The sequence below is a fragment of the Ascaphus truei genome, chromosome 6 (assembly GCF_040206685.1).
Source record: "Ascaphus truei isolate aAscTru1 chromosome 6, aAscTru1.hap1, whole genome shotgun sequence".
NCBI lineage: Eukaryota > Metazoa > Chordata > Amphibia > Anura > Ascaphidae > Ascaphus > Ascaphus truei.
Window position 1 is genome coordinate 30,054,460 of NC_134488.1, and position 18,629 is coordinate 30,073,088.

General features: G+C 37.9%; 1 protein-coding gene and 1 long non-coding RNA gene across 7 annotated transcripts in view; one reads left to right on the top strand and one right to left on the bottom strand.

Moving 5' to 3' along the window:
• The window catches only part of EYA3 (EYA transcriptional coactivator and phosphatase 3), a 96,376-nt gene that overhangs the window by 27,894 nt on the left and 49,853 nt on the right, over positions 1–18,629 (top strand). For 3 of the 6 annotated variants that reach the window (XM_075603769.1, XM_075603768.1, XM_075603767.1), the window contains 2 exons: positions 7,847–8,083; positions 11,617–11,711. The exons of 1 other annotated variant lie outside the window; for it this stretch is intronic. In XM_075603769.1, coding sequence (XP_075459884.1) covers positions 11,679–11,711 — 33 coding nt within the window. In that variant the 5' untranslated portion in view covers positions 7,847–8,083; positions 11,617–11,678. The remainder of the gene's footprint in view (positions 1–7,846; positions 8,084–11,616; positions 11,712–18,629) is intronic. 2 more of the 6 variants (XM_075603771.1, XM_075603770.1) reach the window with 2 other exon arrangements.
• Positions 8,692–12,810, bottom strand: LOC142496814 (uncharacterized). The gene is made up of 3 exons (XR_012802115.1): positions 12,702–12,810; positions 10,883–10,939; positions 8,692–8,940 (listed from the first exon to the last, which is right to left on the bottom strand). It is a non-coding gene; the product is annotated as an uncharacterized LOC142496814 (long non-coding RNA).

Genomic DNA, 18,629 nt, shown 5'->3' on the forward strand with positions numbered 1-18,629 from the left:
AGATAGAAGCAAAATTCTGATATAAAATTGTCCGTGGGGCAAAACATTTGTTTGCTTTTATATCTATACAGGCCACATATGTTTCATTTTATACCATATTATTGTAGAAATAATTTTGTAGCCTAGTAATGTTATTAAAAAATGGATATTGTTTTTATTCTAATTGTTGGGTGCATGAATCAAGGATTGCCTTCTGAAAATTATAACAAATTGTCGCCTATGCATGAATTTGCAAACGTATGTGTTGGAGGTAGAATTACCGGTGTGACAAAGTAGGTTCCCCCCCCCCCACACTCCGCTAGAACATTCACATCCGATTAATTTACATACTGACCGTTTTGCAGGCATGCCTGCGTGTGTGTGCCCACAGTGTTCTCTGTGCTTTACAGGAGACAGTACAGGAAATTAAAATACAATAGGAAAAGGAAATCCCCCTAGAGCTTACAATCAAGTGGGTGTTAAACAATATATTTAGTATGTTTTTTTTGTTTGTTTTTTTAAACCATTTAGATACTGACCAATTGCTACATTATAAAAAGTAATCGCAGGATATTTATATTACACTATTATTGGCATTGTACGCCAAGACATGAGTGTTCACTGGAAGTTGGCGGCATTTTGAAGGTGATCTTTAAGCCGTTCATGCCTTATTAAAGTAGATGGAACAAATGTGTGTATGTATATTGATGTGTTCCGAATATAGTAGATGCAGGCAGTACTTTCAAATCTTTTAGCCCTTTAGATGTTTATCGATTAACTATATTATAACACGTTATCAGGGAATATTTTGATACCTTAGTTCATGGGTTTCTAAACTGGGAGTGAAATGTCACAATATAAAATGGAAGGGAAATATCACACAAAAAATCCACGACACCGTTTTTTATATATATAAATGCAAAGTTATATTGTAATTACAAAATGCTGAACAGTGCCATACAAATGGCTAGTTATACAGTACTTGGCAAAAAGTAATCTGAGAATACATAGCTACAGAAAAGCATACAACAAACAAAGAATGCATACGTTTGTATAATCACAAAACTGAGACAAGCCTCTACCAATATAGAAGACTATATGGTATAGTCTCTACCGGGCAGAGACTCAATGTTTTGGACCCGAAGTATCCCGTTTTAAAGAGTCTAGTAAGGTAGGGACTACTCCAGTGATCTTTTTCTTTAAAAACACACACCAAAAAAAAAACCCTGGGACAGCCTGCATCAATGCGTGTAACGTCACAGCGTCCGGCTGGATGTAATGATGTAATATTGTCGTGTGGGTTTGAAGTAAAGGACCTGTCAGGTTCAACTAGGAAGGGAAGTACTGGTGTGTGGTCGCAGAAGACTAAACACAATAGTATGTAGACGGATTTAACCAATTTGAATTAAACAAGGCAGTCAACCGGTGCTGCTTCACTGAGCTCTATGGTGACTTATAGACAATATAGATAAACAAACAAGCTGCTAATACATAGTGCATAGTGCTAAGTAAAGAAGGGAGTGTTGGGGTGGGGAAGAATTCATACAGGAAACTTCTCAAGAAATTAAAATATACAGAAACAATGTGTGCGGTGGAAGGGCACAGGATGTGCAGCTCGTTTCCATTGTACAGTATTAGGCAAACATGCAGTACATGGTTTGTAGCAGGTACATCTGAGGGGGAAATAAATAACATGATCATCAGCATGGGGAAAGTAAAGGTGTGTACAATGTCACACTGTAACCTCTGAAATGGGTTTGTTTTGCTAATTAAGACCAGTATTGAAGCACTTAACACGTGTATGCTTTTCCTCTGTATAACAAAGCGGTTCAGACGTTTTAGGATTAGGGAAAATGGGAACTCCTCCCTCGGTGTGTTTATTGTATTTAGAGCAGTGGTCCTTTGCAATTTGAACCGAATGGCTCGGTGTGTGTAAATGATTAAGGTAGTGTATGCTTATTGGCAGTGGTTGACAAATCACCAAAAAATCTACTCGCCACACAAAAAATCTACTCGCCACCTAGTACCAAACGTGTGCTGCTTGGGCCAATATTTACTCGCCCGGGGGTTAAATCCACTCGCCCGGGGTGAGCAAATGTATAGGTTTGTCGAACACTGCTTATTGGTTATTGAACAGGGATCAGATATATTTTCCCCTTGAGTGCCAGAGGTAGCAACACATTTGTTTTAAATATACTGATTAAATAAACTGAATAAATGAACCACTCAATACAGCTGTTGTGATAAGTGAGCATTGACTGTCAACAAAAAAAAAACCCACTGAGGTTTTGAATAATTGAATAATAAAGCAATATTATACCAGTGAGCTGCCACTAGTGTTACATTATTTAAAATTGATACTGGATGTAAAGGTCCAACTTTGGTTTTTATAAGAGTAAAATGTATTATGATCACTGCAGATACATTACATGCGTGCTCCTATATTTTTTCTTTTGTGGACAAAACAAGGTCGGATTGCTGTGAGAATTGCAAATATTTACTGTAGTCATAAAAAAAGGGTTTTTTTGGATCATGAAATTAACCATTTTTTTTTATACTTGTGTAGGCTCTGTTTATTTTCCATATTTAACAGATGTCTAGTAATTCCATATGTGGATTTATTGTAAAGTAGCTTTGTTTGCTTCTGAATCAAGCTTGAATTTAAGAATTCATTTTTTTAACCCTTTCACTGGAAGGGAAATGCCTTGCACACCCCTCTGGCAGCAAAAGGATTGCTTCAGTTTGTTTGACAGTCTAAGGTTGTGAAGCGGCTTTCGCCTCACTTTAATCAGGCTTGGAATGAGACTTAAAGCTTCCTTAGCCAGGAGTAAACAGCTTCATAACATTGAAAATTAATAAATATAAAGTGTGTATGTAGAATATATCAGATATCCTTAAAATACATTAGACAAGAAACGGAACATTAAAAATAATGCATGTGCGTAATACATTGATAACGTGCAAATCACTTAAAACAGTAATCCTGACTAAAGCCCATATGATTTTAACTCCTAAACTGCTGGGACCTTGCTCCTTTACACTGCACTGAGCTCTGAGGAATGGTCCGTTTTTTAACCTCCTGCTTCCCCCAATCACACTTAACCCCATTGAGTGCTGGAGGGACAGCGACAACTGACCTGAACTGAAGTCCTCATCTTCTATTCCTTTGCCGGCTAGGTCTACAGGATCGCCGGACGGTTTCTCCCGTAGTAAATAGCAGATAACCCGTGATATAGCCACAGGGTGACCATGTCATTGGGCATTTAAAATGCGCCTCTCCTCAACGGAGCATCAGATACTCAAAATAACGTTGTAAATGGCAAGAAGAGATCTCTTACAGCAAAAAATATATAATGGAATTCACATGGGCTGTTGGTTTAAAACAAAAAGAAAACCACGTTCCTCCGAAATAGAGCTGTTTTATTTTGGGGTTTATTTCTGTTGTCCCATTCCCATGATGATCACAAGCTATGATCATGGAGAGTACCTCTCCCCACTGCACAAAATGGGGACAGAGTTCCCATCAATCATGGTTTTTTTTTTTTTTATATATATATATATATATATACTTGTAAGGGTAATTGTTCCTGAGGTGTTTTGTGAAAAACTCCACAATACATGTGGCATGCACAATATATTTGCACACTTCTATTTTCCAGGACCCCACAGCACATTTTTATTTCCATGAATATGGAGTCCGCCTTGAATTACTCGGGCAGTAGTATCCTGTCCTTGAACAATACCCCCATATTTCTAAGAATGAACTGTGCTTGAGGGGGCCCCAAAATGTACCCCCACCCTTTTGTAGAAAGGGACAATCAAAATAGTCACCTTTGTGACTGGTTAAAGTGACCCATCCCATAATACCTCGAAGTATCTAGATTTTGAAAATAGAAGTGGTCTTGCTGTAATACTGCATGTATTGCTGTTTAGTTCCTGTAATTACATTACAAAATAGTACATGAGGAGAAAAACAGCGGCCCAGAGGAAACGACCCCTTTAAAAAAATAATCTGTGCGCGTGCAAAAGAACTATAGGTGAAATCGGACACTGTAATATACAGTACAATGGAGAAATAAAAAAAGAAATGTGCAAGGGGACTGTCCATTTAAATCACGGCCCTTTCCATCAGGACTGCAATTTACAGTATATAATTCTCAATGTGTTATCCAACGCCATTCACTGCGCTGTATAAAGTTAGCATTTTAATATCTAGGCTAAGATTTTAGTTTGAGGGACATTTGTTAGAGATGTGTAAACTTTTAGCACATGCCAACAAATGAACGTTTCACACTTTTTGTTGTTGTAATTTTTCCGAAGTTTTCTTCAATCTAAAACTTCATAACAAGTTTGCTAAGTTTGCTAAACACCTTGTTTTACTGCAGCACGTGTACTTGTTAGTATTATTACCCGTACTCCCCTTTTCAATAAACATTGTCGATCGGGTAACAGAATTTGGTGGCTTAGGTTTGTTTTTCATGGCCGACAGCATGTGGGCGTGAAATTAAAACCAAGCACAGAAAGTATTATTTGCACAGATTTCATATCTTACCTTCGCCTTGTAACAAATAATGTATAAGGGTTTTTTGTTTTTGAGTAATATGCTACATTATGCTGACACTTCTCTTTCCCCCAGTTACCCGCTACTATGACCATTCTTAAATATGTTTTTGTTACTGTTTGCTTTGTTGCCCCTGGTAAACATCTTTGTGCAGAGACGATTTCTTTAGCTTTGTCAATGTGCTGGTCTTTGTAGTAGACCACATTAGGTGCCAGAATCCCAGCATGTGACATTTATCCCCTCTGTCGCAAACGCATAATAAAACTGTAAACCTTCTGGCATCATTATGCAGATGTTATGTTAAGCTATGTTATGAAATTATGCTATTCTCCCATCTTGGCTGTCTTTTAAGCAAATATTTGAAGAAAATTGATATCTAGAGTAGGTTACCAATAATTATGGATCTTTGTTAGAAAAGGATAGAGGCCAAATGGCTTTGATAATGTCGTTTGCAGATTTTATTGCAATTGATGGAGACTCCTGCATGTATAAAGCAATATTTTTCATTGAAACCTTCTCGCTCATCACTTAAAGCTCCAGTACTATTTAAGATGCCCTAAAATTGCCCGGGTTCATACAGCATTGTAAAAACCTCTAGTAGTTTTCTGTGAAGGAGAAATATGAATTCAGAAACATTTGCTGGTCCTCTTAAAATCTGAATTAAAAAATAGCTTTAGAACAAGTGCCAATATTTAATATTTGCACAATAAGACATAAGCCCTTTTCTAACCTAGTGAAAGCATTATGTACTGTAACGCCTTGAGTTTCCAGCCTCATTTTTCAAACTCTTGAGCAAGTCTTACATTTTGAGAACTGTTAAATGTTAGAGGTGTTGCAAGATTTTGGTTACAGCAACTCAATTATGTTTATCTTCCCCATGTTATGTGTGTAAATGTGACACTATATTGATTTTATTTCTCTATATACTACGTGAGAACTTGTGCTCTTGATGATTCTGTAATTGATGGCATACATTTCTCGAGGTGCAACATCTCCCTCAGTGGCTGTATTAATAATTCTTTTTATTCATATTTTGTATTATTTCACTCTTGTATCACATTTTAGGGAGCTTTGCACTTGTTTCACTTTCTTTTTTTTCCTATTCGGAATCACAATAATTATGGTAGAGAGAGAATTTCCAGCGGAAAGGTTTGTGTAAGGAATATATTTTGTCCTAACAATAGAGCTTTTATGTGCAAAGCCAGCAAACCGTGCAGAAAATGAATAATCTAATATATTTAACAGTTCAATCACAAAACAAATGTTTTGGTTACCGTGGCTTTTTTACATGGCTTCCGTATAAAGCAACAGGGCATTAAGTGAACTGAAATCTAACTCGGAATTTGCCTATGTAGAAAGAATATTTTTGGTCTGCTTTGTACTGTATGTAGTTAAGATGCTTAATCCAATTACCATAAAGCCTCACATTATTTCCAGTGTAATCTCTAGGAGGTGCGTCCAGATATAGATATATACGTTATTAGCCGTAAAAATACCTGCTGTAAGTGCCATTCTGTGGGTGACCGGTCAGTCGCCTTTAAGTTACAGATCATATTGTAAGATGAATTCATTGCGGTACTGTACATACATATCAACGTAAGCTGCTAAATCCTTTATTTTATTTGTTTTTAAGAATTTACTATTGATTTCTAAATACACAATTATAATTGTGGCTTTTTTTTTTTTTTTTTTTACATTTTCTCTGCTAACAAATTATAATTTGGATATTTAAAGAATTACTATATGCCCCAGGATTATTAAGATTCTAAAATGGTTCATCTTTTCATTGCCTGGGGAATACAGTGCATGTCAGCCCATTTAGCACTTAGGGGTTTATAACGCTACAAATAGGGTAAATTCAAAATAGTTGGAAAAAAAATTACAAATACTGCAGACTTATTTAAAACTACTGTACAAGATTTTATCAGACTACTAAAGTGATCGAAAAGATTTGCAGAAAATTGTAGAACTTATTGGGTCATATTGATATAATTAAAGTGTATTTCTTAAATTAAAACGTATGGCTAAATTAGAGCTTGAATTTTGGTCTACTAAGTCATTTTACTTAAAGCCGATGTCTGCTGCTCAATCCCCACCCCCCCCCCCCCCTCCATTTGTTACCTTTGGCAGTGTTCTAACGATGTCTCATAACTGCATATCCCTGTATTTGTGTTTCAGCCCTTTTTTTTCTTTCTGTAACCCTAAAATGCAAACATAAAAAAAGATGCTTTGGTTAGAATTTGACATATGAAGTGTCTGGGAAGGCAGTGTCTAAAATTGTTCACAGGCAAATTAATCGGTAGACTTGTTTGCCAGCAGTTTTCCAAAATCTTGGATAAAAGATTTTTCAGTTTGGCTATAAATATTGGATGTAACGTGCTGGGTGTTTCCCAATAGATTTGTTTTTTGTTTTTTTTAATAATCGGGCAATTTGTGACTGCGTCTCTCTGAGCTTTGGTTTAAAAAGCATTTACATTATCTGATTTAAACCAGCTGCTTCTGTCTCAAACGTTAGTAACATTGATAAAGGTCCCTTTGCAAAACTATTATACCTGATATTAATGTTTCTAAAATTGCCATTGGCTATGTACTTGAGACCTCAATGTTACAATTAAAAACGAAGCGGTTTTTAACAATTCCTTCTGTACTGAACTCATTTTATATTGTATGTTTCCTTCCAGAACAGGGGTGAGCAACTCCAGTCCTTAAGGGCCAGCAACTGGTCGGGTTTTCAGGACATCACTGCTTCAGCACAGGTTGAGCCACCTGTGCTGCAGCAGGGATATCCTGAAAATCTGACTTGTTGGTTGGCCTTTAAGGACTGGAGTTGATCACCCCTGTTTTGGAAATACTTTTTATTTTTTATTTTTTTTAACATTCTGGGCTAAGGGGGTTAAGTTTGGAAGTGGCCGTATCAATTTCGGTGGGTTGTTTGTTCAATTGTGTACATGATCTGTTATTACTGAAACGTTACAAAGTTTAGAAGTGGCTGTAATGGCAGACATCTTACCCAGCATGTTGTAATACAACATTTACAGGGGCCAGTCCCACCTTGGGTCGAACTGAACCACTGGCAGTGGCCTGGGCAGTTGGTTACATTTAGGTTACTGACATGTATATATTTCTTATTATTAAATCCAACAAATTAAGTTTATTCATTTTTTTATTTTTTTTAAACCGGTCTCCATAGTAATCAAATGCTTTTGATAATTATTCCTATACTTAACCCTTTAATTGCCCCAGAATTAGTCATGAGGACAGGCACTCTACATCATACTACAAATATAATTACATTTTTATTTTTAGGGGGGTCACGTTCTGAACCCAGTTGGATCGGAAAGTGGAGTACCTTCACCTCCATTCACGTCCCAGGAGGGCCTGCCCGTGACCACGTGGTCGATGAACCTACCGATTATGTGGTTGAGATACGGGTGACTGGTGGCACTCTGGTTCTGCCGGTCTTTGGGTACTCAAAGGGTTAATGTCTGTCGTGATAACTGAAGAGCCTACAGAAAAGAGACATTACTCATTTTTTTTATCAAGGTAAGCTATTAAGTGAAAGCTTTTAGCTTTATGGGGGATTTAATCTTTCTAAGAAAGCAGAGTACATTTATACTGTGGGACTTTTTTTATTATGAACAGAAGGTCCTATCAAAATCAATCGTGCACCACAATTTAAATTTAACAGCAGCTCCCATCTGTATTCTAAGCATTTACATGTTATATGCATTGATTAGGTTTTTTATGTGAATCTATAAAGCTAATTTGATAGAACTTTGACACTGCAGAAGACTTTTTATAATTGAATAGCACTTGCTGTGTAATAAGACATTCTGTTTTGTCGACATTGGGTCTCTTTGTCATGTAGATACCAGAGACCAACATATATCCTGCACAGTGATATAAAATGTATTATATTTGATAACGATGACAATAAACACAGTTGCATTGCCTGCATTTAGCACAGGACTTTCACAGTGCAAGGAACTCGCGTTGGGTTATGAAAAAAAGCAAACGGAACATACGATCGTGCAGACGTGCTAAAAGCAAAAACTCAAGTGTTCAGACTTCCAAATGCCCACTCACATGGTAGTAGATATAATCAGGCGTGTCTCAGATAAATCTGATCAAAGACTTATGGTGGTTAGATAAGACTGGACCTCCCAATGATATAAAAGAGAAGAAAAATATGCATAGTACTGTACAGATTAATTTTATAGGTTAAAATAACATGAGCAGTGAGCTCCAACAACTCACATGTTCCCAGAGTAAGTAAGGCAATTTGAGCACTCTGGGTCCTGCAGTGGCTGCGTTCAGATCAGTCCCTCAGTCACCCGGGTGCAAGGAAGCTCACACCTGGACTGAGTGAAACGCGTAGGGTGATCTTTTACCTGTACCTGCTGTTTGGGGCAAGTGTAATAGGTTAAATGTAGGGGATTGTTGCCTTTTTCAAACTTATTCAGACAAGTAGAAGTATTTAAAAAAGTAAATTGTTTTCATGGTTACTAAATGCTGTTGGATTTTTACCACTTTCATTCGCTTTCATGATGACTGAGAGTCTTAAAATCTAACGGTACATTTCCAGTTCTTTTTATACGTGAAGAAATAGCGAAGACATTAAAAGAACCATTAAAAATAAAGGCATTAATACATATTTTAAAGGATTTGGGCAAGTACAATTTTTACTGGTTTATTTATTTATTTTATTTTTTTTTGTTTTAAAAGATGCCGATTTTGTATTGTATTAAGTTTAAAAACATTTTTTTTGGCCCTCTCTTAGACTTTCTTTTTATACATCTTCCAATATTTACTTTCATAACATTAGTGACAGCACATGGGATTCCTGGTGTGCAATATACGGGAAATCCTCATTTCAATAGACACATTTTATAACTTCCCATCCTGATTCGATTGCACCAATCAAATCTCTATAATTGGCAGTATAGCTGGAGCCGCAAACTGATCTACCTGTTGAATCGAACACGCACTATACATTAATGTAACTATATTTATATTGATGCTTCTCGGTCAATTTTGAAATCCACTAATCAATGTATTGTATTCCCCCCTCCCAAGATCCCCGCTGACACTGCTCTTCTGTCTTCATTTTTATTTTTTTCATTATTTCTTCATTCTCTACCCCAACCCTGTGTTTGATTTGTATGATACTTTAATGACTTGATACAATTTAAGTTTAACATATTTTTTGTGTGTGTGTGTGTGTGTGTGTGTGTGTGTGTGTGTGTGTGTGTGTGTGTGTGTGTGTGTGTGTGTGTGTGTGTGTGTGTGTGTGTGTGTGTGTGTGTGTGTGTGTGTGTGTGTGTGTGTGTGTGTGTGTGGTCTTTCAATTTGCATTGGATACATTTGCGTTGCCATTAATGGAAACCTCTACCAATTTGTACTTCTGTGTCGTAATTTGATTAATAGCCTTTTCAATTGAAACTCAAGTCATGCAATACAATGAGAAATGTTACTTAAGAAAACAATACACATTACATTAGTTTAGTGCCTTTTTATTTGGCGTTGGCGGTTTGGGGGGGATTATCTTCTTGAGACGGCTGCTGTGCCTCTGCACAAATAAGCCTGGTCTTCAGTGTGGGGCGGGATGGTCTCGCATTGCAGCCGCACACTAATCGCGAACAACTTTCAAGCCACAAGACAGGGGGTTCTCAACTCCAGTCCTCAAGAGCTACAGCTGTTCAGGATATCCCTGCTTCAGCACTGGAGGCTCAGTCCAAGACTGAGCCACCGGTGCTTCTGCTGGAATAGCCTTAAAATCTGACCTGTTGGGGGTGTCTTTGAGGACTGGAGTTGAGAACCCCTGCCATTAGGGTTTGAAACACAAAGCCACCTCCGCTCCCAAAGGCGTTGGCTCCCTTCTTCCTTATGGGTTTAAAGAAAAACTTAATTTCTGTATATGCGACAGGCATTAAAAACAAATCTGAGTTTGTTCTGCAGATGTAATAGAAATAAATGAAACTGCAGCCTACTTATCATTTTCTTACATTTGTACAAGAATTGCCTATTCTTTTAAAGGATATATGTGGACTGTAATCTATTTTGGCATTGCAACCCTTTGTGTCTGAATGGCCACTTTGGTGTGGAAGGGGTTAAACTACCATAATGAACCAGCGGGTATAACTAGGCCTAAAGCCAATTTTGTGCATATAGTGGTATTTGTTTGGCTTAATTTGTAATCTGAAATAATGTGTATAATATTTCAATTGTGAAGTGCCTCAAAGTCCACGTCTTTGCCTTTTCCCTCATTGCGTTTGACCCATTTATCCCGCTGTTACAAAGAATAGTGCCTGAATGTGCATATTTTACGGAGAATATACTCACTGTTTTTTTTGTTTTGTTTTTCATGCCATCAGGCTGCATCCTCCCACTAGCTGCGTTCTCCACATGCGAAGATTAAATGAAAACATGTCTTATGAGCCACTTGTTTTATATTTTTCTCGGTTCTTCGTGCCCTCATCTTATGTTACTGGCTCATGCATTTCGACTTGTGGCATCAAAACACTATAGTTTCCTCCATACATATTTATTCATAAACGGAGTATTGAGCTCAAAATCTACTTTCAGTGTAGTATGTAAAGAGGAAATATTGTAAGGAAGAGAAGTGATTTCTAGCAGTTTCACAGCAGTTCTGATTCAGAGTTTGTTTTTTTGGCACAGTTATGTAAATGCTCCAAATTCTAAACGGGTTAGATTTTTATCATGCGGCTTCCTAGCTTAGCCGGAATAAGGCTGACGGTTATCTTGATCTTTATGCCCATATTCAATATTTTCGCTAATCGGGCCATCCAATAATTAAACGTTAATGAACTACTTATAGCTTGCTTTTGCATGAAACATTTAAGAAGAAACAAAAAAAAACCAATGTTTTATATGAAGTGAAATTAGTTTGTTTTCCTTATCTCCAGTACAAAGACCTTGTTTTAGCAACACATGACCTATATGTCCGCTCCCGCTCAATAAACTGCTGTTTAAAGTAACTCCTAACCTAAATGACGGGAGGCGACAAGTACATAAGGTTTACTTTTGTTTTGCTTTTTTTATATTTTTTTTTATAGACCTATATAACTGCAGAGAGATCGTAAGATTATAATAAACTGACCTGTTTGCGAAAGCAGCCATGGAAAACGGCCAGGAGTTAGCAGAGCAACCGGTAAATATATTTCTGGGATTAATCCTTTCATTGCCAGTGTGTGGAGTGCATAACCTGACATTTTTATTGTGTGTGGCGTTAACCCTGCATGTGTCCTCCAGCAATCAATGAATATTTGAAGTGGGTTCATACAGATTAGGGTGTTTTGTTTTTTGGGAGGTGGGCAGGGGGCTTTATTGTTTTTTGACATGGTTGCCATGTTTTGCATGCAAACTGGCGGTGTAGAGAAAACGACGCACTAGAGCAGAGGTTCCCGACTCCAGTCCTCAAGGGCAACTAACGGTGCAGCTTTTAAGGCTGCCCTCTCCTTCACACAGGTGGGCCCATCATTTTGACTGAACAGCTGTGCTCAAGCAGGGGGTGTACTTCAAATCTGCACTGTTAGTTGCCCCTGAGGGCCTCTGCACTACATACTTGACTCACGTTTCTATCTGAGCGACCTGTGCTGAAGCAGGGATATTCTTAAAGCTTGACCTGTTGGTGGCCCTTGAGGACTGGAGTTGACCACCCCGGTTCTAATCACTCACCATTAAATAGTAACACCGCAATCCCCTCTACCATACTTTTTGCAGCATGCAGACCATGGGGTCCCCGTAGCTGAACACGTTCTCTTTAGCTCCGGGGACCCTCTAGTTTCTAAAACGCATACGAGTAGAAGTCCTGCCGGAACGTCCTGGTTTTGAAGTCCCCCACGTCATGCAAGCAATAGGAAACGGCAACAGATGACATTGCAGCTTCCTATTGGCCCACTTAATGCCGGGGGTAAAACCGCTTTGTTGGGGACTGGGATGCTACTTTTACCAGTATGACTCCTCTGATACCATGGGGACCCAAGGGGTTACAAAGTGTTTTGGCTCTGGAGCGCCCCCACCATGTGACCAACCAAACCTTTTATAAGGAATACACATACTGTATTACACAGACAATGTATGTTTGAGGAGCACAGAAGCATGAACATTGATTTCAAGCAGCAGTCCAATTTTTTTTAACCTTTAATATGTGCATCAATGCAATCCACAGCTAAATTGCCGATCGATCGGTGAAGATTCAACTTGGGGGTTCACTAAATGGCTGCAGAGTAGTATTGACTCCAGTATCTCTGTCTTTGTAAATGGTTGCTGTAGAAATAAAGGCTTGCTACATTACAATACAGCAGGGCCCCGCTTCTCGGCGATCCGCTGACACGGCGGCACCGAGAAGGGGGCCGCCATGTTGAATATGAAATCGCGCATGCGCAGAATGGGCGGGTGCGCCCGGCGCGCCTGCGCAGACCGCAGGTTGCACATGTGCAGAACGGCAAAAATGCCGGTTTGCGCATGCGCAGCACTGAAAATCGCCGGATCCGCTTTCCGGCGATTTCCACTAAACGGCGGGCCCCTGGAACGGAACCCGCCGTTTACCCGGGGCCCTGCTGTACATTTAAAAAAAGTGTAATTCAGAGTTGTTTAAAAAAAAAATGCTACAACTATTTTCTCATAGTACAGAACTTTTTTTGTTAAAAAGAAACCATGTAGGATATTGCTTGGTCTGCAGCTTTAATCGACTGCATGTGTTTTATTTTTTTTTAGCACATTCTATTTCTTTTGTTGCACTTAATAGAACACAATTAGTCTCAATCTTTGTTACGTGAAACACAGCTGGATGCATTAATTTTGTGGTTTGTAAGACCTGTAAAAGTAATTGCAACACATTTCCAAAAACAATGTCATTTTATGTTTTACTGGATGTGTGTTCGTGTTGAGGACAGTTTTAAAAAAAAATCTATTTTATTGAACTTTCCACTCCAAACAGAAGCTTTTTTCTGTTTTGAAATCATTTAACCAAAGAATAACAACAAATAGTGCAATCTAATACAACCCTCCAGCATTGCAAATATTATTGCCCATGCGTTACATTTTAACCCCTTTCCTGACAATATTTTGATTGCATTAACCTGCTGTCCTTTGCAGTAATTGGTCATTACTTGTAGAGCGTTACATATGCAGTAAGACCTTTAATGTGTTAGCAGCTGCCCATTTCCTGACGTATTACTATATTATTCCTTTCATTACAACAGGTAATGGCTTATTTCTGTAGATCTACTTTTATATATTTTATTATTTTTTTTAAGTTACATTTGCTAATTAAACCATGTTTCATGAATGTACTGTTGTATCCTTCAGCATACTGTATACACATACACTCTGATTAGGGTATAATGCATAAAAGTGCAATCAATACTACACAAATAAAAAATAACCGTACTGATTGTCTGATTTACAAAACAAGTGGCAAAATAAGATCTATGAAAAACAAACTTGTACGTATTTGGATACATTGATAATTTCGCTGCAATGGCTAAAGCTGTATATAGTAAAAATATTAGAAAGATTTTTGTGCAGTTTTTTTTTTTATTTTTTATTTTTTTTAATTTAAATAATTATTAATTTATTTTTTTTGCATTATTCAGCATTACTTACCGTTCCATGGAAAGTAGCTTTTGTGTGTTTTACTTAGAATTTTTTTGTTGTTATAGGATTACAATCCCTTCTGGACATTTATCCTCCTCCTGTGCACTGACTTTATTTAAAAAAAAAAAAAATATACAGTATATATATATATTATTTTATTTTACTTTTACACGCATACATTTTTGTTTTGGGGAGATTTATATAATCAATATGGCTACATACTGTATTTGTGTGTATTTGTATAAGGTGTTCAGTGGTGTTACGGGTGTGTATTTTTATATAGAAGTATTTACTTTTAAGAAATCTGTTCTTGCCCTTTCCAACACAATTTTTTTTTTAAAATTAATTTTAACAATCCAATTCTTCGTTCAGTAGATATAAGCATTGGAAATGTCTGTGAGATGAAAAGCAAGCGCTCCCTCATAGCCAAGGCAGTCTAAAGGTTTCCATGGTAATCGCAGAAGCAAGAGATTAAGAAAATCAGGGTTTTATTTACTTCCCCCCCTCCCTTTTTTTTTTTTTTTTTAAAGAATTGAATATGCGAATACCCCGGTCAATGGTTTCATTGTATAGTCTACTATACCAGGGGAGCGCACCCCCCCTCCCCCTCTCCTTACCTTAACTCTGATGTCCTGGCGTCATGACTTCACGTTGGCATGGCAACGTGATGTCACATGACCCCGCGGCGTCATTTGGTGCCGCAATGCGTCACCAGGAGCCCTCTGAACCAAGGTAAGGAGAAGTTTAGAGGCATTGCAGCTTCCCCGACATTCATTTAAATGCCTTCGGGAAGCGCGCAGGGGCTCTGTAAACCCCACGCCCCATTGCAACGAATCTCGTATCCCCCACTTTCTGCACCCCTGGTCTATACAATTTTTTTTCTTCTGCATTTATTTTTGTTCTGGTGTTTTTATTGTTTTTTATTAGGCTTACTGTTAGACTTTTTTTATTTCAAGACGCATGGTTCCTTAGAAAAGTATGGTTTAATGGAGTACCACTTACCCCATGGTGTGTGTGTGTGTGTGTGTGTGTGTGTGTGTGTGTGTGTGTGTGTGTGTGTGTGTGTGTGTGTGTGTGTGTGTGTGTGTGTGTGTGTGTGTGTGTGTGTGTGTGTGTGTGTGTGTGTGTGTGTGTGTGTACGTAAGTTGCAGAAAGAAAATATTAGCAAATGAAAAATGTTTCGGAAAGCTGATACCTGTGATTAAGATGATTAGTAGGAAACAGCTTGTTCGGATATTTGCCATGTTATGTACTGAGATAGTGATATTGTTTATGGTTGGTTTCAGATATAGATCTGAATTAAATTTGTTGTCACTCGTCTTCGTTTCACGGCGTTCTGTACAATATTATGTTTTGAGCAGCATCCATTAAGTTGTTTGATTCATTTTTATTTATTATTTGGCCTGAGGGTTAAAAATGAAAACATTTTAAACAGATGGTGGTCCTTTTTTGTGGCCCTAATAGACAATATGAAGACACTCTGTTATATTGCGAGCAATAGCCCAACTTAAGGGTCCCAGGTACTGAGGGTGTGAGCATGCTTAAACATAGGAAAGCAATTTAATATTTGTTATTGTGCTAAAGTATTGTGAGAATAGTTATGTATGTATTTAAACACTGGTTCCCAAACTTGGAAACCCTGGATCATCATTACCTCCCTCAATCTGGCGTTGGTGTTGGTCTCTAAAGCCCCTGTTAAAACCTTTACAGAAGGTGGGTCTCACATGCAGCCTGAGGGACATTTCTGTCAATAGATAAGTGGTTTTACTTTGCTATTGCCTGATTAGACTCTAGTTCGTGTGAATCCATATACCTTTTTTTAATTATTATTATTATTATTATTGCAATAAGTGAGTATAGGTGTCCTCTACTTGATCCCTTAATTTGGATGTGGATTCCCATTGTGATGTCAATCCATTTAATGGCCAAAATGGACAGGCACTTGTACTTTTTGGATGCCATTTTTAATTTTGAGCCTGCCCGTTTGCTGGGAACCACTTTTCACACAGCCTGATTAAAAAAAAAAAGGTGATTCCGCCTTAATATTTATAATGGAGCGGTCTCTGACGGGGACTATTTGCAAGTCGTGTAGATTGATGCAATACCATGTCAATTAAAGCTGCAGTTCAATATGAGCATCAATGCAATCTGCACACTGACAAGTGATTAGCTAAGCTGCAGATTGATCCGTTCTCCTGTAATCGATTGCTTGCTCTGGGCTATTTCATTTGGTTCTTGCACAGCATTCTGGGCAATGTAGTTCCTAGAATGATTGACTGGACAGTTACTAGATACAATTGGTGGACTGCTAGAGAGAGGGTGGGGCTTAAGAGCCAGAGCCTATCAGAAGGGGAAGGAGCTGTCACTTTGGAAATGCTTCCTACATTAGAAACATTAAAAATGTCTTAAAACATTTATTTTTATTTTTAATGCTACAAGTATTTTCTCATAGTACAGAACTGATTTATTAAATAAAAAAAGGATATTTCTTGAACTGCTGCTTTAATAGCATTCTTACATTGTTTTACTTGTGGTACATTCAATGTAAAATGTTCCTCTTACAGTGCCAGCCCTAACCGTACCTTCAACAACAAGAACCTCCTGCTGATTGTTTACACTCCCCCTTATGCCTTATTGTACAGCTGGGGCACCGAAGCCGCTCCTGTCTTCCTCCATCCGAAAGCACAGAACATGTGCAGCTTGTTGTCAGAGCTGTGAAAGTGTTGCCCAATGATTTTCTTACTGTGGGGTTTGTAGAAACAGAAATCATTCTAACTACAAGGCAGAGATAAAATGTGATACCAGCTTATTATCTTGTTGGCCAAGTTGCTACCTTTTTAACGGACTGTTTACTAAAATGTTAATCTGTCAATTCTTGGACCTAAGAGCATGATATTCATCATTAGAATAAGATACACATGGAGGTTTAATAATAAGCTTTAAACGTTTCCGGTCTGGTGCAGATTTTATTACGTTAATAGAGCACTTTGGGGGGGGAAGGGATTTAATGGATTTATGGTTCACATGGACATGAGAAATCAAATGTGTTGTTAGAATGTCAGCTGGCTGTAATCTGATAGAGGCTTCTAATGCACTAGGATCACACTCCAACCATTCTCAATAATCCAGAACAAAGTGTCTTGCGCAGTTGTCTCGCTAATAACATGTCAGCTGGCGTTTGTATAGTGCAGCCTGCAATGGGCCTTTGTCAGCCCCATGTATTGAAATTATTTCAATATCTTACAACTTATCGAGAAGACTAAAGGACCTCATCATATACAACTTGCCGGAGAAGGGGACAGGATGAAAAGCACTCAAATGCATCATACATTTTTGTAGGTCCGTCGCTGTGTGGCCATTTTAGTATATTCTGAGAATACATATGATTACGCAAACTGTTTGCACACTTTTATTAGGCCCCTTGTCGGTGTTGGTATGGACATGAAGATGGTGCAATGCAGGTTGGTTTGCTAACCAAATAGCCCCTTTAGAGAAGCAAATGAAGTATAGCGGCAGAAAAATATGGTCTTAAAGCAACCTTTGCCTTGTTATCCCCTGGTATCATGGTTTGTGGTTTAAAAGCAGGACACAGGGATTCGGCATCACAATTGAATGTTAATATTCTGTAGCAAGAATCTTTTTCCCTCATATTTCTAACCTAACCAGAGAATAGAAATATAACCCGTGGTCAGTAGAATTAGTGGGAATTGTGACTGATCTGTGTGTGTGATTGGGTGAGAAGGATTCTGTATATACAGTCTAGTCTCATGTTGTGCAGATACGAGTACAATAAGCAACCAGAAACCTGATCACTATGGAGCCACCCTGAAACCCTGACGACAAGATACTGTAAGTCATTGTAAAGGCCTGCTCTGACAATCTGTATGCGCGCTTTGCTTATAATAAATACCTCTGCTGAACAAGGAGTCTTTCTGTTTGCTGCCACTAAACCTACTCACTACTAGTGATTCTTTTAAATGGCAAGAGTATCAATTAAGAAAATGTAAGAGGAAAAGTGAGATAGTCTTTCATTAAAAAAAAGATAGTGTATCCATGGAACCGCCTCGCCTCCCACCAAGGATTTAACGTGGATTAAGGGGGAAATGGGCACACTGGATGAATGGGGCTGTCACTTTGGAAATGCTTCCTACATTAAAAACATTAACAAGGTCTTTAAAACATTTTTTTTTTAATGCAACAATTATTTTCTCAGCACAAAACTGATTTATTAAAAAAACAAAAAAAACACATGTAGGATATTGCTTGAACTGCTGCTTTAATGCATCCTAGAGAGTATATATTTCCTATTTGAGATTGTCAGTACATTTTCCAGAATATTTTAAAAATACTAACACTTTTTATGCTTTGTACAGCAATGCTTCTTTTTTTTTAAATGTATTTTTTTTATTTATTTAAGTAATAATCCCTTCAGAACAGGGCATTACTGGCCAATAATGCCCTGGCTGGA